This window comes from Triturus cristatus, chromosome 1_2 (genome assembly GCF_964204655.1).
Source record: "Triturus cristatus chromosome 1_2, aTriCri1.1, whole genome shotgun sequence".
NCBI classification, from domain to species: domain Eukaryota; kingdom Metazoa; phylum Chordata; class Amphibia; order Caudata; family Salamandridae; genus Triturus; species Triturus cristatus.
In genome coordinates, this window is record NC_140580.1 from 1,162,017,340 (window position 1) to 1,162,042,224 (window position 24,885).

Sequence of the window (24,885 nt, forward strand, 5' to 3'; positions counted from 1 at the left end):
GACCAGGTTCGAGTCTCAGCTGCGATGCTCAACATCCTGTGATTCTGGGCAAATCACTTAATCTCCCCGTGCCTAACATAAAAAATGAATGTGTTCATCTGTTATTAAACTGGTGCTCATGTAAAGCGCTCTGATATCTTCGGGTCTAGTTTGCGTTATATTAAACTCTAGAAAAAAGAGACGGTGGTCTATTACAGCTAGGGAACACACCTGAGAGTCCTTCTTGTATTGTGACACGCCCACAATGTGTGCTGTGGGCTGTGGGCTGTGAACTAGCTCAGCACTGGGGGGAAAGTTTACTTGAAAAGACAGGGCTGAATGTTCAAACTTTACCCTCTGAGAGATAGGAGCCCTCAGTATTGACCCTCACTCCAGTCTTAATTTATATTCCTTATAATTAGCAGTCCCTTGAACCTGCAAGACAAGTAGCCGACGAAGGAACTAAAACATATGATGGAATACCGTGTCAATAAGGAAATGTAAAAAAATGACTTTTATTTACAAAGCTGAAAACGTTTTTCTTTGATTTAAGAAAACAGTCATTTTCATTTTGTCTCAGCGGTCTTAAGACTTTCAATATATGATGTTGTAAACTACATTCAGCTCTGTGGCTATTTTCTGTTTTTCGCATCCTGAGGATTAGATGCAATATCATATACTGCCCCTTGGACTAAGCACTAAAGTAATGATGTTTATTGACAACTTTATGTAAAATATATATTTTAAAAGGCACTTTGGAAAAGTAGAGGACATTTCTTTAATTTTTATTAACAAAATGAAAATCATCCTAATTGTTTTACGCCGAACTTTACCCACGGATTATTCTTTGGAGAACACTTCTGAAGAAGCTACAATTCTCGTGGATTCAGTGGAGCAGTGAATCTCTCCAGGGACTCTCTCTCGTGGCATGGTGATGAACCTCCATGGATGTCTCCTTGAGGAGATGGTGGCGGCTTGCCACGGCTGGGTCTCCTGTGGAGCAGTGAGGGTCTGGCGACCCTCTCTACCTGGTGATGAGAGCTTCCAAAGTCCATGCCACCTGTGGGGTGGTCAGGTGCACCATCTCTCTGGTATCGTGAGGAACAGCCGGGACCCTGTCTCTGGTGGGCACAGTAAGATCTGCCTCGTCTATGTCTGTTGAGGGTCAGCCTTGACGCCTATGGGTTGGTGGCGGTGCGATGTTTCACTGCAGTGGTGAGGGACTTTTGTGGTTTTGTCTTTGTTGAGCTCACAATGGCCTCCTGAGTATTAGGTGAGATTCTGTGGCCCTTGGCAGTGTCTGTTGGGAGTCTGCAGTATCACTTATGGAGAGGTGATGGTGTGCTGTTTCCTTTGACTGTTGTGGCCTTGTCTTTGTTGAGCTCACAATGGCCTGCTGTGTGTATATTGAAGGTGTTCCATGGCTGTGTCTGTTGAGAAGCCACCCTGTCAATTCTAGGTTGGTAATGGTGTGCTGTTTTTGTGTCCTGGCCTTTGCTGGGCTCACAATGCCTGCTGTGTGTATATTGAAAGTGTTGCATGGCTGTGTGTATGTTGAAGGTTTGCTCTTGGCACTGACAGGAGTGAGGTGGAACTGTCTTGTGATGGTTTGGCAAGCCTGCACCTCCAGGGGTGATCTGTTATATCTCTGATTGTAGTCTTCATGGCTGTCTACTGAGGACTTAGCGTGGCCTTCTTGGCATAAGGGTGGCACGAGTCTCCTGTGACAGAGTCACCTGTGGTAGCCTCAGTATGGGTACGGAGAGACAGATATGAAGATGATGAAGACACTCTGGTGCTTGAGTGTCCTTGGATCCAGGCTGTAGGCGGAGGCCTGCACCTTCATCTGATACACCCCAGGTGCATCCAGAGCGCGCAGAGTGTATATCACGCCATGGCCACTTTGGTCCCGAATGGCGAAAGGGCTACCCCCATCATACTCCAGGGCCGTGAAGGAGGTCTGGTTCTGCAGGACACCAGCGTCTGAGATGGCACTCAGGCGGATTACGTCATGTCCGGCTGGGATGCCGTAAGGCAGGGTGAGGAGCTTGTACTGCAGAGAGAAGGGTCCTCCGGAGGTGCAGTCCTGCAGGCAGCGTCGGAAGCAGGTCCTGCAGGGAAGAAAGGATGAGCATCACTTGTGCTGTACTAGATTAGCCGACATATTCATTGTTCAAATCAGAAAACTGTCAACAATTCCAAACAGTTCTCACACGATGAGCAGAGGCAATGTTGATTTAAATACATAGGTTTTGATTACGAGTAGGTTGGAGAGAAGTCTCCCTGTTGATGGGCCACTGTTTTTGCACTAAGGGCCTCATTCACAAAGAATTGGCGTAGGGCAGCGCCGCAAGGGCTTTTACTGCGCTGCTCCACGCCAATTCAAAAGGGCAGGAATGCACCATATTTACAAGCTACAGTGCACTCCTGTCCTTTCAGCAGGCGCAGGCGCACAATTTGCAGTCTAGCGCCAACGCAGGCACGCTTGCACCATGGTACAAGGGTGTGTGTGTTGTCATTATTGGTTTTGTGCCGGGAGGGATAGCTTCCAGCACAAAAACAATCATGAGAGGTGTGTTCCTCGTCCTTTGTGTGCTGAATGCAGCACACGTGGAAAGAGGAAAAAACAAGGAAAGATGAAACATTTCTCCTCGTTACGCCTGCTCTGGGGAGGTGTAAGTTTTTGGTGCTGACCCAGGTTTACGTGATGTTGTAAATCTGGGAGAGTGCCCAAATCCATGGGTGTTGAGGGGTAACACCCACAGCAATGCCCATGGAACACCTCCTTGATGTTGATTAAGCATGGCAGCCCTGTGCGCTGCCATGCCTTACTCCACATCTATGAGGCCATGCAACGCCAAGCAGGGTGGCTTTGCATCGCCCCATAGATATGACTGAGAGGCCTGCGCCACCAGATCGTATAAACAGTGATGCTCTGGCGGCGGCCTCTTGTAATAAGGGCCATAGTGTTCCTGGGTATTAGAACACTAGGCCTGGTTTCACCAGCTGGTCGTGGTTGAGGCTCCAGCTGCACCTGACGCCAGGCACCCGGAAATGGCCCTGCCTGACCTTTTTCTCTGGCAAGGGGGAGCATGCAATGCTCTCCCAGGACCAGAGCTATTCTTCTCCTTTCCTCCATACCCTCTTTACCCCTCTCCACCTATGCCTCACTCAGAAGTCCCTGCTCAGAGCATGAGATTAGTGCATGTGTTAAATTCGGAGATTCTGTGCAGCTTTCCACATGGTAAATTCAGGTCCTCACAGTTTTCCCCATTACATGGGGTTTCATTCATAATAGGAGTAAACATATGTGGAGATACGGGTCAGAAATGGTTATTCCAGCCGCCATGAAACCCTTTACATATTTACTCATAACTAGGGCAATAGTCATGCAAATGTGTATATCTTACTACCCAATTACAGTTACGGTCCTCTAACACACAGGTATTGATTTATTTTTGTTTATTTAAACATGGACACCATTCACATTTCCCATTACAGCCAGATATCTGCACAAGAAGTCTGCAAAGTTTTTCTATTTATTCCGATAAAGTTTTGGAAGGTTACCACCTGTCACCATCGTCACAGGGCAATCAGTAACAGAAGTAAGGGACATGGAGGCAGAAACAATGCTGCAAGCAACAATGGGCAAGCAACAAAGCGGGAAGGGGCGCTGGGCAAGCAATGGAACAGGAGGGAGGAGCAACAAAGATGAAGCAAGCAATGACAGGCAAGCAACAACGTGAAAGAGGGCAACCACCAAGAGGCAAGCAATGATGAGAGAGGAGGGGCAGGGGAACAAGCAACAAGGACAGCAACAGGGTAAGAAGAGAAAAAGTACCTCCTTGAGCAGTGGAAGGACACTAATCGGAAAAAGTAATCAGTACTTGGTCCATGCTCCATGGGAGGCAGAAAAAAAGAAAGAGAAAGTGAAGCTGGCACCCGCTGCCAAATCAGGAGCCAGCAAATAAGTAATAAGGAATGGGCGGGCTCCAAGCCCCTTTTAAGCCAACACAAAATGTCTCACAAGTTACAGTACATGCGCTGTCTCAGGCGAAACCTAAATATTATGAGTAATGGGAAAAGCTATAATTAATAGGTTAATCAAGTTTTAAGTATTGTGTCTATGGCACAAAAGGGAAACCTTACAGACAGCCAAGGTCATGAGCTTAGTTCTGCTAGCTGATGTACAACATAGCTTAAAGCCAATAAAAAAAATAAAAAGCTATGGCGCGGACAGCGCTGACCGTGTCATAGTGCTTTTTTTAAACTTTGAAATATGCTGCTCAGCAGCTAGCCCTGCTCAGCAGCTAGCCCTGCTGTGAAACATGTCTAAAAACATTGACAAAACCAATAGATATCGCAGAAGCGAAACCCATTGGCTGTGCCAATGCTTGTATTTGTAAGTGAACATGGTTGCCGACCATGTGGTGCTATGTCCCTCCTTCAAACAAATGGAGGTTTCATGAAATGTGCTAGCAACAGGTTTAAATTCCACGTATGTGTGGGGGCTGCTGTGGGCAGTGTCAGTCTCTGCCCCTTCTACAAAACCTTTTGACAACTGGTGTTCGGAAAAATAAATCATTTCTTTTATCCGTCTTGTGTACGCTGCACTGGATGTTCATTGTACCCTTATTGAGGCATAAGAGAGCCCCTTGTCCGGTAGATATTTTCGATATTTTAGGACTGTGGCATCCTCCGTCCAAGTGCAAGGATCTAGTTCGTTGGAGCATCACTGTCTGAACCTGTTCCAAAGTGCTGGATAGCATCGCCTCGTTATTGGTCTCTGCGCTTCTTTCAGGACTTCCATTATTGTTTCTGGAACTCTATGGGCCTGATTCACAAACTGCACTTTTGAGTAAGTTTACAACTTTTTGGTATCCACAAACTGAACTTTTTGAGGTAACTTACAGTTTTGCAGTAAGTCCAGCACTACACATGGCCAACCACTGGTTCTGCAAAACTCTCCCATAAACAATAACAGAGATAGAGACTTAAAATAGAACCCCGTAGAAAATAATGCTCAATTAAATAAAATTATTGAATATAAGAGGAATTGGGTGGAAAGGTTATGCAAATTTCCCTAACCCCTATAAAAATACTGCATTCCCCCATTGTTTGTGAAGGTAGAACATGGTGGTAGTATTGTCTCTCTTAATCCGCACGCCCCTGCCCTTGATCTGCCTCTGAAAGAATTGAGGACAAGGAAACCTTAAGTTTCATCACATGTATGTGTTTTACTGCCACTTCTGGGGTCCAAAGGCCCCTGGCGGTCAAGTTCCCCATGTACGCTTCCCGCCCCATGTGAGAAGCATCCATGGTTATGATGGATGAGTGACAGGGCCACCCACTGTGATGATCCTTGGTTTCCACCATTGTTTCTCATTGTGTACTCTGTCTGTGACATCCACCCGAACCTCCCATAACCCTGTCGCCGAGACCAGTGTATTGGTAGCTACTTCCGCAGAGGTCTGGAGTGGAGTTGGTCATTTGGTATGAGGGGTATGCATGAGGGCACCAGCTTCCCCACTGTCCTCACTGGCAGAGTTTGCCCAATCTGGTCAAGACAAACTTGCTCTGTTAATAACCAGATTCTCTTCTTGACAGGGAAGCTTTCCCTTCTTTGGAATGTAGCCCTGCCCCCAGGAAAGTCTTCCTTCTCTTCAGTTTTGGGGACGAGTGTTCCTTGTTGATGCAGAAGCCTAGTTTCTGGAATCTTGTGATTACTGTCTGAATACTGACCTAGCATTGCTTGCTCGACTTTGCTTTTACCAGCTAATCTTCTAGGTAAGGATAAGCATGGATTCCTTTTATTCTCAGATGCGCCACTGCTGAAGCTAGTCATTTTGTGAACGCCCATGGGGCTGATTTTATCCCGAAGGGTAACACCGTGAACTGTTCACGTTCCTTGTCCATAAAGACTCTCTGGAACCTTTGTGCCTGTCGGTCACTGGTATGTGGAGGTGTGCGTCCAAGAGGTCTCTTATAGCCATACAATCCTCTATTTGTAGATGCGGGCTGACCTCCTGTGGTGTTGACATCTGAAACGTTTGTGTTTTGATCAACCAGTTGAGGGCCCTGAGGTCCAATAGGGGTCTGGGGGATGTGTCGTGCTTTGGACCACAAAGCCGAGTGAGTAGGCTCCTTGTCCCCTTTCTCTTTCTGGAACTCTTTCTATCGCCTTTTAATGCAGATAATCTGCCACTTCTCGTCTGAGGAGCTGCAGATCTTCTTTGCTGTATGGTCTTGGCTGTGGCCTGATGATGGGCAGTAGTGTCAAGAATTCCATGCAGTATTGTGCGGGATGATGTTGAGTATCCACGTCTCAGAGGTGTTGCTGTTCCATTCCTAGAGGAATACTCGGATTATTCCCCCCACCGGTGTTGTGTGTATGTGGACCCCTGGATTGAAGTTGTTATCTACTGTGCCGAGCATCCATTGATGCTGCTCCTCTTACCCGGGCCCTCGCTTGTGAAAGGGCTACCTTGGTGTGCTGGAGTAGTGCCATTGTGTTGGGCACCCTGGTACCCTTGGCCCTTGTAGCGTAAAATGAGAGTGGGGAGTTACCGGCTGTGGACCGCATTTCACGGGTGCTCTCTTTCTTGGAGTAGAGTGGTCTCTGAATAGTCGTGCTCCCATGGAATGTCGTTATCCTTCTTTATTCTCTGTAGGAAGTCGTCGACTGCGGCTCAAAAGAGGCTGTCTCTGGCGAACGGCATGTTTGCCACCGCTGCTTGTACCTCTTGCTTGAAGCCGGACACGCGCAGCCACACGTCTCCAGAGGATGGCTTAAGAGAAAATGTGCCTGCTGTCTGTATCTCTCGCATCAAGGACCGTCTTCAGACAGATGTTGATTATTGTTGTTCCATCTTGGATTATACGTTTTGCCTTTTTCTGGCAATGCTCAGGCAGGCGTTGTAAGAGGCTTGGCATTTCTTCCTACTGCTGGTGCCCGCACCTGTTTAAAAAGGCATTGGAGTTGGCTGTCCCCCATTGGACCAATGAGGAGCGCTCAATTTCTCTACCAACCATTTCCACCTGTTGCTCTCCTTGTAGGGTGGTGGTTCCACTGCTGCGGGCGTATTAGCCTCCTTGTATGCTGCACAGTGTATTATTGAGTCGGTACGGGCACTGCCCTTGATGTAAGCTGGGTCTTGAGTACTTTTTCCTACTCTAGGGGAAACTGCCTTGGCTGTGGCTGGCTCTCTGAATGCTTTTCTCTCCCGCTCCAATACACTGGGCAGCATGAGAATACATTGGGGTCTCCTCTGAGAGGGCACCAGTGTTTGCAGTAGGAAGCAGGATTGTGCGTGCTCTACTTAGAGCTTAGAGCAGTAACTCTCATTACAACCACAATGTAAATGGCGATATCGTCTGGCAGCGAAGGTCTCGAGGGGTACGTGCCAACTCCATCGCTGATGAATCAGCCTCTATGGCCTGCCATCCTTCCTCGGCGGTCTCGCCTTTGAATATTCATCTTTGTACTCAGAGGTCTCTTCTTGGTGTTCCACCACTTTTGGTGAAGTTAGCAGTTCCACTTCCTCTACTCTACCGGTTTTTCCTTCGATGTTTGATTAGGAATCCTGTATACCTTCATGGCACTAATGAATTCTTTATTTTCCCTCTTGATCAAAGCCTCCCTCTTGGCCTTCAAATGTCTTTTCTTTTGACGTCGGCTATCTTCTGTATGACGTCAATCATCCAAGTTAACTTTTTAGCACCTAAGTCTCCACTTTGAGGCATTCCTTCTCCCTTCCTCACCCTTAAGGTTAAGGACAAATATGGGGCTAGGTCCAAGGGAGCATGCCCCAACACCATCTTCCCGCCAGGCCATTTAAAAATCATGCGGCACATACTGCCGCACAAGGGAGGTTTCTGGAGATATGGCAGTGGGCGGGGGAGGAGGGTGTCTGCCATCTGATCATGGCTCTACCCAGGGCTCAAGTCGGGGTACCACGCGGGTGGACGGCGTCCCCCCACTTATTTTACCGGGAGCTCGATAACTGGAGCAAATGGAGCCACACATTCACTCTTTGGCCACTCTCGGGCTAGATCGGAGCTCATTCAGAACGCTGCTCATGTGCTGGCTTCTCTTATGCAATCGCACCCAAGGGGTGAGCGAGGGGAGGCAATGAGTCTGATGATGCAAGCCACCTTTCGTGACGTCACTTCCTGTTGTGACGTCAGCGTCTTTTTAGGTCTCGGCTAGCCATGCTGCGCACATGCGCAGCTCGCTTGGCGAGATTTCATGTTTTGGAGAAGTTTCAGTAAAGGGCTTTAAGCCCCGCCCCTCTTTTCCATTGGCTGGCATCACCGTTTATGCTAAACGGTGGCCAGCCATTGGAAAAGAGCTTTGTATGTTGCCTCCCTTTGGCTTGTTCAGACGACCCACTTGGACGGGCTTGCCTGCTTTCCGTGCATCGCAAAAGGTTTCTTATCTTTATGGGCCATGTGTTTCAAACACATGGCCCTATAAAGACAAGCTCCGGCGCGATCCTCTTTCGCTTTCGGAGAGCATGTGGGACTGAGGACATGCATGCACATTGTTCATAGTGCTGTGTTCAGTAGTGCAGTCTGGTGACTAGAGCGATGCATGGCGAGGGCTCTGTAGTACTTCTTCACAGGCTGCCTCACCGCCGGGAAGAGAAGCTTGACCCCTCTGCAGGCGCTAGTATGGACGGCGGCAGGGCGAGGTCACGCTGTCTGTAACCAGGTAACCAGCACAGCTCAACAGGTCAGAGCGGGACTTACGAACAAGCCACGGGTAAACGTGCTGCAGACACAACCGGCTTCACCTGTGTCTGAGAGAGAACACGGAAGTGGTGCACCGAGTGGAATAAAGCGCCTAAAGGCAGGCTGGGGTGAGCAAGCCCTTCACGCATCGTGGATTGGCTAGTTCAAGGGAGCGCAACGGGTTACAGGCAGGTGACAGCCACAATCTTTATTTTACGTTTCTGAATGCTTGTAATGAACTTTCCAATTATTTCAAAATATATCAGAGCTAGAAAAGTTCAAATGAATGACATCAGTTTTTTGTTTTTTATAATTCTGGAGTGCGATCGAAGCAAGCATTTCAATTAGCGTTAGAACCATCCAAACACTTTACTTGCATAACGCGCTTGTGGTAAATATAGTCAGAAATCTGATTTCCACGTGCTTCACCACCACCAGTCCCTCGGCTCGATACTACACTGTGCTTAGCACTTGGATGTTTCAAGACCCCCGTGACGTCAATGAGTCAACATGAATGGCAGCCCCCCCCACCCACCTCCTCCACTCTGAAAAGAGCCCTACCACCACTGGTCCCTCTTTGCCCCCTGCAGACAGGGGCACAGGAGGAAAGGCAAAAGGGAGTGCGAGGCCAAGTGCGGCAGCATTAGGAGGACACCAAAACCAAGCTTTTTTGCACAAAACAACCCCCTTCTAAATAGATTGGTTCCTTCCTATATGATCCATACACTGAGTCCTGCAACCAGCCGGATGGCACCACAGACCTTCCATGCTTCTCTCCTAGAGACGCCTCAATCTATAGGACGCCTTCTATAACGGCTCCCCATGCCAGCTGACGGCACCCGGGGGCGTAGCTTGGTCAGTGAGATTGGGGGGGTGTAAGCTTCAAATTTACCAACAGTCACGCTGGGATATCTTATTAGAATACATCATGAAAAGCAGGACACGGGGGGGTTACAAGGCAGTGGAAAGAGAGAGGAGGATGGGTGTTGGGGGGACCTAAGACACAATTGTTTTCAAAATAAACACGTTTTAAGGAAGAGACAAGAGAGAGAGTGAGAGAGAGAGTGTGTCTGTAAAACTCCAGTTGGAATCCGGCAGACACCTCACCACACCCGTCTGAAAGCACCCGTACCCCACTATTTGCTGCAGAATAATTTTGTAAGGGGGTGCAAGACCCCAAACCCCTCTCAAGCTACGCCCCCTGCACTACACCTGTAAGTTCTACCAGGTGGTGGGCTTACAATTGGGCAACTACAATATGGCATCCATTCGCTGGAATGGAATGCCTTGGAAAAAGATGCTGATCCTCTGAGGTTTAAGTGGAGGGTCTCTCAAAGGGGCGTGGCCGGTGTAATCAAGGGCGTGGTTTAAAGATCTGTGCTTAGCACAGTGTGCTGCCCGACTGGTGTTTTGCTGCTTCTGTCATTGTATCCAGATATATAATGCAACAAGTAAAAATTACACCTATTGCAATCCAGGAATATTGGCTTTGCCAATGGTTGTTAGTTGCATAAGGAAACCCACATTAAAAATGCAATAGGTCTCGCCTTTCATTAAGTTAAAGCCATTTGCTTTGCTATACAATACCATTAGCAAAGCAAATGTCTTTAACTTAATCAAAGGCGAGACCTATTGCATTTTCACTGCTTGTTTAGGACTAGTTCCCTGGCTCTCCCGGTCTATGGACTCTAATAGATGCATGTGTGAATGTAACCAGGCCAGGAGTCCCGTGTGACCAGCGCCGTGAGATGCTCAAAGCACCCCCGCCCTCGCCTCGCAGGGGGCAGAGGAGAAGCCCCGCCCACAGGGCACTCCGGAACTCACCCCGGGCTGGGTCCTTTCCGGTACGTGGCCGGGCAGGGCGTGTCCAGGCACTGGAAGCTTCCTCTCGTGTTGAAGCACATCTGGTCCGCGCCACACGTCACTCTGGCTTCTGCACACTCGTCCACATCTGGGAGGGTGAAGGGGTCCGAGGGAGCGAGAAAGAGATAAAGAGAGACACATTGAAAATAGAGAGAGAGATACAGGAAGAAAGAGGGGATGGGAAAACGAGAAAGGAGAGGCAGCGGTAGAGAGAAAAAGAGAGGTGGAGCGGGGAGGGGAAGAAGAGAGGAGACCGAAAGAAAAACAAGAAAGGGACCAACATAGAGTGGAGAATATGAGAATTACATGGACATAGAGCAATAAAGAGATAGAAAGACAGAGATTGAGAGAAGGAGAGATTGGGATAGGGAGAGAGGGAAAAGAGAAAGCGGGAGAAAGGTTTTGGAGAAAGAGGTGGGAAACAGAGAGAGAGAGGAAGAAGAGGATGAGAGGGTGATTGAGAGAGAGAGAAAGACAGGGAGAGGAGGAGAGAGAGCGTCATGGAGAGAGAAAGGCAGGGAGAGTGGAGAGAGAGCGTCATGGGGAGAGAAAGACAGGGAGAGCAAGACAGCGTCACGGAGAGAGAAAGACAGGGAAAGGTGGAGAGAGAGCGTCATGGAGAGAAAAAGACAGGGAGAGCAAGACAGCGTCAGGGAGAGAGAAAGACAGGGAAAGGTGGAGAGAGGGCGTCATGGAGAGAGAAAGACAGGGAGAGCAAGACAGCGTCAGGGAGAGAGAAAGACAGGGAGAGGTGGAGGTGGAGAGAGAAAGACAGGGAGAGGTGGGGAGAGAGCGTCATTGAGAGAGAAAGACAGGGAAAGGTGGAGAGAGAGCGCCATGGAGAAAGACAGAGAGAGGTGGCGAGAAAGCGTCATGAAGAGAGAAAGACAGGGAGAGGTGAAGAGAGAAAGACAGGGAGAGGTGAAGAGATATCGTCATGGAGAGAGAAAGACAGGGAGAGGTGGCGAGAGAGCGTCATGAAGAGAGAAAGACAGGGAGAGGTGGAGAGAGAGCGTCATGGAGAGAGAAAGTTCAAGGAGAGGTGGGGAGAGAGCGTCATGTAGAGAGAAAGACAGGGAGAGGTGGCGAGAGAGTGTCACGGTGAGAGAAAGACAGGGAGAGGAGAGAGAGCGCCATGGGGAGAGAAAGACAGGGAGATGTGGCGAGAGAGCGACAGGGAGAGGTAGGGAGGTAGCGAGAACATGAGAAATAAAGAGAGGACAAAACAAGGGAATTTGATGGAAAGACAGAGATAAAAAGGCAGAGAGAGAATGTAAGAGAGTAAGAGGTAGAGGGAGAAGTAAGGACAAGAGGAAAGAGGTCAGGTAAGCGAGGGGGGAGAAAGAGAGAGCGAGATAGAAGGCAGAGGGAGAGAGAGAAAGGGTGTGGAAGACAGAGGGAGAGAGGTATGGAGAGATAAAGAGACAGAAAGGGAGGGATTAATAGAAACAAAGATAGATTGAAGGAGTGAGAAAGAGAGAGTGAGAAAGAAATAGAGACGAAGAAAGGGAGAATGAAAGAAAGTGATAGAGAGCGATAGAAAGTGACAGAGGAAGAGAGAGAAGAGAGTCCAAGAGAATTTAGTGGCAGAGACAGGAAGAAATGACACACGATTGTTGAGAATGAGTGAGAGAGACAATGGAGTCAAGGAGAATGAGGTGGCAGTGAGAGAAAGAGATGGCGCGAGATTGGGAAGAAAGAGAGAATGAGTATCTTACACATGGTTAAAAGCACAGTTCTTACAGAGAGGCATGTGCAGCATGAACGCTCGGGACTGGCCCTGCACACCCACCTTGGCAGCTGCGGCCATTGGGCAGAAGTCGGTAGCCGGACGGGCACAGGCAGCGGTAGCTGCCCTCCGTGTTCCTGCACTCGTGCTGGCACGGGCTCCGCAGCTGGCACTCGTCTATGTCTGCAGGGGAGAGAAGAAGGCAAGGGATGCGGAGGGAGGGAAGCAGGGGTGGCGTAGAGAAGAGGGCAAGGGAGAGGGAGAGAGGAAAGCAGGAGTTGAGGAAAGACGAGGGCAAGTGAGACGGAGGGAAGCAGGGGTGGAGGAGATAAGAGGGCAAGGGAGAGGGGTAGGGAAGCAGGGGTGGAGGAGAGTAGAGGGCAAGGGCGACGCAGGGAGGGAAGCAGGGGTGGAGGAGAGAAGAGGGCAAGGGAGACGGAGAGAGGGAAGCAGGATTTGAGGAAAGACGAGGGCAAGTGAGACGGAGGGAAGCAGGGGTGGAGGAGATAAGAGGGCAAGGGACAGAGGGAGGGAAGCAGGGGTGGAGGAGAGAAGTGGGCAAGACAGACAGAGGGAGGGAAGGAGCAGTGGAGGGCAGGGAGTAAAAGCATGGAGACAGAGAGGGAAGAAGGAGAGAAGAGGAAGATTACAGAGGTGAGGAAAAAGATGAACAGAGGAGGAGGAGAGCAAAAGAGGAGAAAGGGAACGAGAGCAGAAAGGGTCGGGACAAGAGAAATGAAGAAGAAGAGACGATGAAGAGAAGCAGTGGGAGAGGGAGGGGAGCAGGAGAAAGGAGTGGAAGAAGAGGAGACGATAAAGAGTAGCGGGAGGAGAGGAGGGAGAGCAGGACAACACGAGAAGAGGAGAAGATGGAGAAAAGCAGGAGGAGAGGGAGAGAAGCACAGGAGAGGAAGATGAGGAGGAGATGGAGAGAAGCAGATGAGAGGAGAGGGAGGAGGAGAAAAGGAAAGGAAGAGGAGAAGATGGAGAGAAGCAAGGGAAAGGAGGGGATGAGGAGAAGAAGAGGAGAAGATGGAGAGAAGCAGATGGGAGGAAGAGGAAAAGAGGGGAATAGGAGAGAAGGAGAAGTGGAGAACACGATTGCAAGAAAGAGAGGAAGAGAAGGAGAAAGGGAGAAAAAGAGGATAAGACGGAGAGACGCAGAGTAAAGGAGGGGGTGAGGAGAAAAGGAGAAGAGGAGACGATAGAGAGAGGAAAAGGAGAAGAAGAGGAGAAGATGGAAAGAAGCAGAGCAGAGGAAGAGAAGGAGGAGAAAATAAGGAAATGAGAAGATGGAGAGAAGAAGAGGAGAGGAAGAGGAGGAGAAAAGGAGAAGAAGAGGAGAAGATGGAGAGAAGCAGAGGAGAGGAAGAGGAGATGGGGAAAAGGTGCGGAAGAGGGGAAGAAAAGGAGAGGAAGGGGAGACGATGGAGAGAAGCAGAGGAAAGGAGGGGATGAGGAGAAGAAGAGGAGAAGATGGAGAGAAGCAGATGGGAGGAAGAGGAGGAGGAGAAAGAAGAGGTAGAAGAGATCAGTGAGAGAAGCAGAGAAGACGAAGAGAAGCAACAGAAAGGGAGAGGAAGAGGGGAAGAAAAGGAGAGGAAGAGGAGAAGATGGAGAGAAGCAGAGGAAAGGAGGGGGTGAGGAGGAGAGGAGAAGATGGAGAGAAACAGAGGAGAGGAGGAGGAGAAAAGGAGAGGAAGAAGAGATGAAGGAGAGAGGGAGAGGAAGAGGGAGGAGGAGAAAATACGAAAATGAAAAGATGGAGAGGAGAGGAGGGGGAGGAGGAGAAAAGGAGAAGATGGATAGAAGGAGAGAGCGAGTAGCAGGGGAGAAGAAGAGGAGAAGATGGAGAGAAGAAGAAGGGGAGGAGTAAAGGAGAAGATGGAGAGAAGCAGGGGCGAGGAATAGGAGGTAGAGAGAAGGAGAAGATAGAGAGAAGCAGGGAGAGGAAGATGGTCCGGAGAAGAGGAGGAGAAGATTTAGGGAAGCAGGGGAGAGGAAAGGGAGGAGGAGAAAAGGAGAGGAAGAGGAGAACATGGAGATAAGCAGAAAGAGAGTAAGGGGAAGAGGAGAAAATAAGAGGAGGAAATGGGGAAGCAGGGGAGAGGAACGAAAGCAGGAGAAAGGGAGAGGAAGAGGATGAGTGGGTGAAGAGAAGGAGAGAGGAAGGGGCGGGAGAAAAGGAGATGTAGTGGAGGGGAAGATCAAGAGAAGCGGGGAGAGAAAGCGGAGCAGGTCAAAAACAGAGGAAGAGGAGGAGAAGATGAAGAGATGCAGGGGAGAGGAAGAGGAGGAGGAGAAGATGAAGAGAAGCAGGATGGAGGAAAGGGAGCAGGAGAAGAAGAGGAGGAGAAGGTGAAGAGAGGCAGGTAAGAGGAAGGAGAGTAGAAGAAATGGAGCGGAAGAAAAGAAGAAGAGAAGCACAGTAGAAGACGGAGAGCAGGAGAAGATAAAGAAAAGCAGGGAAGGTGGCAAGAACAAAGGAGAGGAATAGAAGATGAAGGGAAGTAGGAGGAGAGGAAAAAGAGAGAGGATAGGAAGTGGGGAGAACAGAAAGGGAAAGGGAAGGAGGAAGATGATGATGTTAAAGGGAGGATAGAATAGCAGGGGAGGAGAAGGAGAATGGGGGAGGATAGAAAGGGGAAACGGAGGAAAGGAGGAGGATAGATAGGAAAGGGAACAGGAGGAGGAATATTACAGGGGTGAGGAATCCGAACAAGGGGCAGGAGATGAAGGGGAAAGAGAAAGTGAAGGAGGAAAGGAAAAGGAGCAGGGGAAGAGAGGAGTATGGGGATGGAAAAGCAAGAAGAGAGTGAGGAAGAGAGACCAAGATTAGAGAGGAGATGGAGAGGAGTGGGGTAGAAAGAGAGGAAGAGAAGAGTATCAAAGACGAACGAAAGGGGAAAGGAGAAGAAGCAGTAAGAAAGGAAATGTGGCAGAAGAGCAGGGGGAGGGCAGGAAGGAGTGGATGGGAAGAGGGGCAAGAGGGGGAAAGAGCAGGATGTACAATAAGGAGGAGGAAGTGTTGGAGGTGAGAAAGGACAGTAGGAGGGAAGAGAAACAAAAAGAGACAAAAAGAGTTATGGATGTGCCTAATCAACACAATTTACACAGCCTTATCCAGTAATGACGCACTTTACACTGCCTGATCCCGGTAACTTCACACTTTACACAGACTGATCCCAGTAACGCCACACTTTGCACAGACTGACCCCAGCATAACCACACTTTACACTGCCTGATCCCAGTAACTTCACACTTTACACAGACTGATCCCAGTAACTTCACACTTTACACAGACTGATTCCAGTAACGCCACACTTACGACACACTTTGCACAGCGTGACCCCAGTATTACCACACTTTACACTGCCTGATCCCAGTAACGCCTGATCCCAGTATTACCACACTTTACACAGCCAATCACAGTAACGCCATACTTTACACAGCCTGATCCCGGCAACGCCACACTTTACACAGCGTGACCCCAGTATTACCACACTTTACACAGCCTGATCCCAGTATTACCACACTTTACACAGCCAATCCCAGTAACAACGCACTTTACACAGCCTGATCCCAGTAACGTCACACTTTACACAGACTGATTCCAGTAACGTCCCACTTTACACAGCGTGACCCCAGTATTACCACACTTTACACAGCCTGATCCCGGCAACGTCACACTTTACACAGCCTGATCCCAGTAACGCCGCACTTTACACAGCCTGATCCCAGTAACTTCACACTTTACACAGCCTGATCCCGGCAACGCCACACTTTACACAGCCTGATCCCAGTAACACCACACTTTACACAGCGTGACCCCAGTATTACCACACTTTACACAGCCTGATCCCAGTAACTTCACACTTTACACAGCCTGATCCCAGTAAAACCACAGTTTACACAACCTGATCCCAGTAACGCCGCACTTTACACCGCCTAATCCCAGTAACGCCGCACTTTAACCAGCCTGATCACAGTAACAACACACTTTACACAGCGTGACCCCAGTATTACCACACTTTACACAGCCTGATCCCAGTATTACCACACTTTACACAGACCGATCCCAGTAATGTCACACTTTACACAGCCTGATCCCAGTATTACCACACTTTACACAGCCTGATCCCAGTAACTTCACACTTTACACTGACTGATTCCAGTAACGACACACTTTACACAGACTGATTCCAGTAACGTCCCACTTTACACAGCATGACCCCAGTATTACCACACTTTACACAGCCTGATCCCGGCAACGCCAAACTTTACACAGCCTGATCCCAGTAACGCCGCACTTTACACAGCCTGATCCCAGTAACGCCGCACTTTACACAGCCTGATCCCAGTAACTTCACACTTTACACAGCCTGATCCCGGCAACGCCACACTTTACACAGCCTGATCCCAGTAACGCCACTCTTTACACAGCGTGACCCCAGTATTACCACACTTTACACAGCCTGATCCCAGTAAAACCACAGTTTACACAACCTGATCCCAGTAACACCGCACTTTACACCGCCTGATCCCAGTAACGCCGCACTTTAACCAGCCTGCTCACAGTAACGACACACTTTACACAGCGTGACCCCAGTATTACCACACTTTACACAGCCTGATCCCAGTATTACCACACTTTACACAGACTGATCCCAGTAACGTCACACTTTACACAGCCTGATCCCAGTATTACCACACTTTACACAGACTGATCCCAGTAACAACACACTTTGCACAGCGTGACCCCAGTATTACCACACTTTACACAGCCTGATCCCAGTAACTTCACACTTTGCACAGTGTGACCCCAGTATTACCACACTTTACACAGACTGATCCCAGTAACAACACACTTTGCACAGCGTGACCCCAGTATTACCACACTTTACACAGCCTGATCCCAGTAACGCCGCTCTTTACACCGCCTGATCCCCGTAACGTTGCACTTTACACCGCCTGATCCCCGTAACGCCGCACTTTACACAGCCTGATCCCAGTAATGTCACACTTTACACAGCGTGACGCAGTAACACCGCACACAACCTGACCAGCAGTAATGCCAAACTTTACTCCACCTGACCCAGTAATGTCACACTTTACACAGCTTGTTTCCAAGTTCCCTGGGAAAATGCCGGCGGAGGCCACGGACGATAATAGACGACTGCAACCCACAACGAAAAACAAAATAAAAAAAATTCTGGACCATACCCAAGATGGTCTCAGTGGCATAGAACACATTTGCCTGACTTTGGAGTCATTGATATCCACCAACTTTGGGGCGAGTACGACATACACATCACAGAGGCAAAACTCTCCATTAATTAATCTGACAACCGACCTAAAATTTGGAAGCCGTTTTAAATACATGGTCTTATATGCATTTTTTGCTACATGTGATAAAGATGCGATCATTGGAGAAGACCACATAAAGAGTATATCAGATAACCCCACTGTCCTCGCCCGCGTCTGTTTGACATTGACCGAATACATATTTGGTCCTGATGAAGGTGGCTCTAACACGATATCCACCGAAACATGAGTAGACCTTTTTACACACAAGGTAATTCTACCAGAGACATAAAACGAGAAAACAATTGAATCGGAAACGATTATAGAAAGGAATCAAATCCTCTACTGTCTCTGTCAGAAGGAAATAAGATCTGATATATGTTGTAAAATTTCACTTTTTCTGTGATATTGTTCATGCTGTGTGAATGGTAGTATGACTGTAGTATTTCTGAGAGGTGTAAATGTAGTTTTGATGGGTGTTTTTGTGGGGTCATAAACAATTGTTTAAATTGTTTTTTAAGTCAATGTCTACACTAAAATTGTAAATACATGTATGTTTATTTAATTGTGATAACACAAACATATATGTGAAAAAAGGCATATAAAAAAAGATAAAGAAATTAAAAAAATATATGTATTTTTATAAACAATAAAATACTTTTGTATGAATTAACCAGTCTGTAGGAATGTACCTTGTTTTTGGGGATATGTCTTCTCATGAGAGCTTCTAGCCAGTAGCTAAATTAAGTGGGTTAGTTTAGAGGTCTTTTCACAGTTTCAGTTTTTCCCCACCTCTACAACCCATAAATAAATAGGGGGCACCTTCTCTTATAGTAACACCACACTTTACACAGTTTGACCAACAGTAATGCCACATTTTATACAGCTTGAACTGCAGTATTGCTCAAACCTTGCAGATCCACACTTGTGACAGCCACGCCTGTAGTTATTCCGCTTACTAACTGTAATGCCCAGACATAGCACAGATTGGTCTACAGTGATGCCAAGACTCGGCATGACCGACCCATAGGAATACCCCTATGTGGCTCGATTTGTCCACAGTAAAGCGCCTAAACCTAGAAGCACAAAACGCATAGTAAAGCCCCTATGCGGCATGACTTTAACCACACTAATGCAAGGCACAGCATGACCTCACCCAGAGTAAAGCCCCTATGCGGCATGACTACAACCACACTAATGCCAGGAACAGTGTGCCCTCACCCCCAGTAAAGTCCCTATGCAGCATGACTTTAACCACACTAATGCCAGGAACAGTATGACATGTTCAGTAAAGCTCCTATGCAGGTTGACACTAGGCATAGTCTGACCTCACCCACAGTAAAGTCCCTATGCAGCATGACTTTAGGCATACTAATGCCAGGCACAGCCTGACCTCACCCAGGGCAGTGCCCCGACTGCCTCACCTGCACAGGTTCCGCTCCGTCTGCTGAACCCAGGAGGGCACCAGCCCCTGCTCCCTTGGTTCGGTGGGTTTCGGTTCTGGTTGTGGGTCAGCCAGGTGTAGAGAGAGTTCCCTTGCAGGGGTCCGCTGGGCCGGGCCACCTCGGACTGCAGACCGGAGCCCCCCGCCGTTCTCTCCAGCCCAGCACACGACTTGCCATCCGCAAGCAAGGCCTTGCCAGGGGGGCACAGGCACCTGTAACTACCTGCCAGGTTCTGGCACTGGAAGGCACAGGGTTTGGGCACCTGCTGGCACTCATTGATATCTGAAACGAAAGCAAAGGATGGTTACAATACGCCAGGGCACCCGAGCACAGTTCACTGCGTAGTGGTAGGCATAAGGCACAGGAAATGCGTGCAAGATTTAACCTGTGTCTAAAGGCGGCATTCAGAAAGAAATGTTCACAGGTTAAATGTGGGGGTGCCCTGCAGTTGTTCGAAAGAGGGTTACTTCCACACACCTGATGCAGTGTGGAGCTAGGGGGTGTGTGAGCTGTATACTATACCAGAGTAACACACTGCTTGGCGTGTGAGCTGTATACTATACCAGAGTAACACACTGCGGGGCGTGTGAGCTGTATACTATACCAGTGTGACACACGGCGGGGCGTGTGAGCTGTATACTATACCAGAGTAACACACTGCTTGGCGTGTGAGCTGTATACTATACCAGAGTAACACACTGCGGGGCGTGTGAGCTGTATACTATACCAGTGTGACACACGGCGGGGCGTGTGAGCTGTATACTTACCAGAGTAACACACTGCTTGGCGTGTGAGCTGTATACTATTCCACTGTGACACACTACGGGAGCGTGTGAGCTCTATACTTACCAGAGTGACACACTGCGGGGGCGTGTGAACTGTATACTATACCAGTGTGACACACTGCGGGGCGTGTGAGCTGTATACTATACCAGTGTGACATACTGCGGGGGTGTGTGAGCTGTATGCTATACCAGTGTGACACACTGCGGGGGGCATGTGAGCTGTATACTATACCAGAGTAACACACTGCGGGGCGTGTGAGCTGTATACTATACCAGTGTGGCACACTGCGGGGGCGTGTGAGCTGTATACTATACCAGTGTGACACACTGCGGGCGGCGTATGAGCTGTATGCTATACCAGTGTGACACACTGCGGGGGGCGTGTGAGCTGTATACTATACCAGAGTAACACACTGCTTGGCGTGTGAGCTGTATACTATTCCACTGTGACACACTACGGGGGCGTGTGAGCTGTATACTTACCAGTGTGACACACTGTGGGGGCGTGTGAGCTGTATACTATACTAGTGTGACACACTGTGGGGGCGTGTGAGCTGTATACTATACCAGAGTGACACACTGCGGGGGCGTGTGAGCTGTATACCATACCAGTGTGACACACTGCGGGGGGCGTGTGAGCTGTATGCTATACCAGAGTAACACACTGCGGGGCATGTGAGCTGTATACTATACCAGTGTGACACACTGCGGGGGCGTGTGAGCTGTATACCATACCAGTGTGACACACTGCGGGGGGCGTGTGAGCTGTATGCTATACCAGAGTAACACACTGCTTGGCGTGTGAGCTGTATACTATTCCACTGTGACACACTGCGGGGGCGTGTGAGCTGTATACTATACCAGTGTGACACACTGCGGGGGCGTCTGAGCTGTATACTATACCAGAGTAACACACTGCTTGGCGTGTGAGCTGTATACTATACCAGAGTAACACACTGCGGGGCGTGTGAGCTGTATACTATACCAGTGTGACACACGGCAGGGCGTGTGAGCTGTATACTTACCAGAGTAACACACTGCTTGGCGTGTGAGCTGTATACTATTCCACTGTGACACACTGCGGGAGCGTGTGAGCTGTATACTTACCAGAGTGTCACACTGCGGGGGCGTGTGAACTGTATACTATACCAGTGTGACACACTGCAGGGGCGTGTGCGCTGTATACTATACCAGTGTGACACACTGTGGGGGTGTGTGAGCTGTATGCTATACCAGTGTGACACACTGCAGGGGGCGTGTGAGCTGTATACTATACCAGAGTAACACACTGCGGGGCGTGTGAGCTGTATACTATACCAGTGTGACACACTGCGGGGCGTGTGAGCTGTATACTATACCAGTGTGACACACTGCGGGTGGCGTATGAGCTGTATGCTATACCGGTGTGACACACTGCGGGGGGCGTGTGAGCTGTATACTATACCAGAGTAACACACTGCTTGGCGTGTGAGCTGTATACTATTCCACTGTGACACACTACGGGGGCGTGTGAGCTGTATACTTACCAGTGTGACACACTGTGGGGGCGTGTGAGCTGTATACTATACCAGTGTGACGCACTGCGGGGGCGTGTGAGCTGTATACCATACCAGTGTGACACACTGCGGGGGGCGTGTGAGCTGTATGCTATACCAGAGTAACACACTGCGGGGCGTGTGAGCTGTATACTATACCAGTGTGACAGACTGCGGGGGCGTGTGAGCTGTATACCATACCAGTGTGACACACTGCGGGGAGCGTGTGAGCTGTATGCTATACCAGAGTAACACACTGCGTGGCGTGTGAGCTGTATACTATTCCACTGTGACACACTGCGGGGCGTGTGAGCTGTATACTATACCAGTGTGACACACTGCGGGGGCGTGTGAGCTGTATGCTATACCAGTGTGACACACTGTGATGGGAGGGAGTGTGAGCTGCATACTACACCACTATGAAACACTGCAATGGGGGGGAGTGTGAGCTGTATACTATACCAGTGTGACACACGGCAGGGCGTGTGAGCTGTATACTTACCAGAGTAACACACTGCTTGGCGTGTGAGCTGTATACTATTCCACTGTGACACACTGCGGGAGCGTGTGAGCTGTATACTTACCAGAGTGTCACACTGCGGGGGCGTGTGAACTGTATACTATACCAGTGTGACACACTGCAGGGGCGTGTGCGCTGTATACTATACCAGTGTGACACACTGTGGGGGTGTGTGAGCTGTATGCTATACCAGTGTGACACACTGCAGGGGGCGTGTGAGCTGTATACTATACCAGAGTAACACACTGCGGGGCGTGTGAGCTGTATACTATACCAGTGTGACACACTGCGGGGCGTGTGAGCTGTATACTATACCAGTGTGACACACTGCGGGTGGCGTATGAGCTGTATGCTATACCGGTGTGACACACTGCGGGGGGCGTGTGAGCTGTATACTATACCAGAGTAACACACTGCTTGGCGTGTGAGCTGTATACTATTCCACTGTGACACACTACGGGGGCGTGTGAGCTGTATACTTACCAGTGTGACACACTGTGGGGGCGTGTGAGCTGTATACTATACCAGTGTGACGCACTGCGGGGGCGTGTGAGCTGTATACCATACCAGTGTGACACACTGCGGGGGGCGTGTGAGCTGTATGCTATACCAGAGTAACACACTGCGGGGCGTGTGAGCTGTATACTATACCAGTGTGACAGACTGCGGGGGCGTGTGAGCTGTATACCATACCAGTGTGACACACTGCGGGGAGCGTGTGAGCTGTATGCTATACCAGAGTAACACACTGCGTGGCGTGTGAGCTGTATACTATTCCACTGTGACACACTGCGGGGCGTGTGAGCTGTATACTATACCAGTGTGACACACTGCGGGGGCGTGTGAGCTGTATGCTATACCAGTGTGACACACTGTGATGGGAGGGAGTGTGAGCTGCATACTACACCACTATGAAACACTGCAATGGGGGGGAGTGTGAGCTGTATACTATTCCACTGTTACACACTGCGGGGGCGTCTGAGCTGTATACTACACCACTGTAACAAACTGCGATGGGGGAGTGTGAGCTGTATACTATACCACTGTGACACACTGGCGGGGGGGCGTGTGAGCTGTATACTATTCCACTGTAACACACTGCATGGGGTGTGTAAGCTGTATACTACACCACTGTAACACACTGTGATGGGGTCATGTGAGCTGTATACAATACCACTGAGACACACACGGGGGCGTGTGGGCTGTATACTATACCACTGTGACACACTGCGGGGGATGTGTGAGCTGTATACTATTCCATTGTGACACACTGCGGGGGCGTGTGAGCTGTATACTATTCACTGTGACACACTGCGGGGCGTCTGAGCTGTATACTATACCACTGTGATACACTGCGGTGGGGGGAGTGTGAGCTGTATACTACACCACTGTGAAACACTGCAAGGGGGGGAGTGTGAGCTGTATACTATTCCACTGTGACATACTGTGGGGGGCGTGTGAGCTGTATACTATACCAGTGTGACACACTGCGGGGGCGTTGGAGCTGTATACTTACTAAGCCAGTGTGACACACTGCGAAGGAGGGGGCGGGGGTTTGAATGAGCTGTATACTACACCACTGTGACTCACTGCGGGGGGGTGAGCTGTATACTATTCCACTGTGACACACTTCGAGGGGCATGTGAGCTGTAAACTATACCAGTGTGACACACTGCGATGGGGGGGGGAGTGTGAGCTGTATACTATACCAGTGTGACACACTGCGGGGGCGTTTGAGCTGTATACTTACTAAGCTAGTGTGACACACTGCGAAGGAGAGGGCGGGGGTTTGAGTAAGCTGTATACTACACCACTGTGACACACTGCGTTGGGGGGGGAGTGTGAGCTGTATACTATTCCACTGTGACACACTGTGGGGGCGTGTAAGCTGTATACTAAGCAAGTATGACACACTGCGGATGAGGGGGCGGGGGGTGTTGAATGAGCTGTATACTACACCACTGCGACAAACTGCAGGAGGGGCGCTGTATACTACACACCACTGTGCAAAAACAACAGTTGATGGACAGAATGCAGAACAATGTCATACATTCACCCCAGTACAGAGATCTGGGCCTAAATCCATTGGTTTTTTGCTTAGCATGCCATTCCCGTTTGAACCCAGCCATATGCAAATCAGTCTTGACCCTGTGCTTCATGGGAACAGTCCAGCCCGAACTGCCAGGCCAGGTCCTCCCTGGACTGGAAACAAGCATCCTAGGACCGGTTTCGGGTTTTCACCTCTCTTCAGCCAGGATAGCTTGATTCCAGTGGCATGGAGAACACGGGACCCACGTCTGGGCATACCCGTCCCACTCGGGTGACAAAACTACACACCACTGTGACTCCCTGCTGGAGGGGGGCGTGAGCTGTATACTATACTACTGTTGCACAATTCGGGAGACGCTGTATACTACACCACTGTGGCACACTGCTGGGGTGCTGTATTCGACACAACTGTGACACACTGCCGGGGGGGGGGAGTGCGAGATGTATATTACACCACTGTGACACACTGCGGGGGTGCTGTATACTACACCACTATGACACACTGCCCACACAGCAGTGTTGGACATGGCCCACCCAGGCACCGCTCCGTCACAGGTTGCAGAGAGTCGAGAGGTGGAGGTAGATCCTATGGCAGACACACTCTCTACAGTTTCTAAAGTCACACACTCTCTACAGTTTCTGAAGTCACACACTATAGTTTCTAAAGTCACACACTGTATAGTTTCTGAAGATACACACACTATAGTTTTCGAAGTCACACACTCTCTATAGTTTCTGAAGTCACACACTCTCTATAGTTTCTGAAGTCACACACTATAGTTTCTGAAGTCACACACTCTATAGTTTCTGAAGTCACACACTCTCTAGTTTCTGAAGTCACGCACTCACTATAGTTTCTGAAGTCACGCACACTCTATAGTTTCTGAAGTCACACACTATAGTTTCTCAACTCACACACTCTCTACAGTTTCTGAAGTCACAC

General features: G+C 49.4%; 1 protein-coding gene across 1 annotated transcript in view; it reads right to left on the reverse strand.

The window, feature by feature from the left end:
* Positions 1-466: 466 nt before the first annotated feature.
* HMCN2 (hemicentin 2) overlaps positions 467-24,885 on the reverse strand; it is a 769,579-nt gene continuing 745,160 nt past the window's right edge. The window contains exons 87-90 of the mRNA XM_085613971.1: positions 19,033-19,335; positions 12,368-12,487; positions 10,537-10,663; positions 467-2,090 (exon numbers count right to left, since the gene is read on the reverse strand). Of these exons, the coding sequence (XP_085470097.1) occupies positions 1,727-2,090; positions 10,537-10,663; positions 12,368-12,487; positions 19,033-19,335 (914 nt within the window). The 3' untranslated portion in view covers positions 467-1,726. The remainder of the gene's footprint in view (positions 2,091-10,536; positions 10,664-12,367; positions 12,488-19,032; positions 19,336-24,885) is intronic.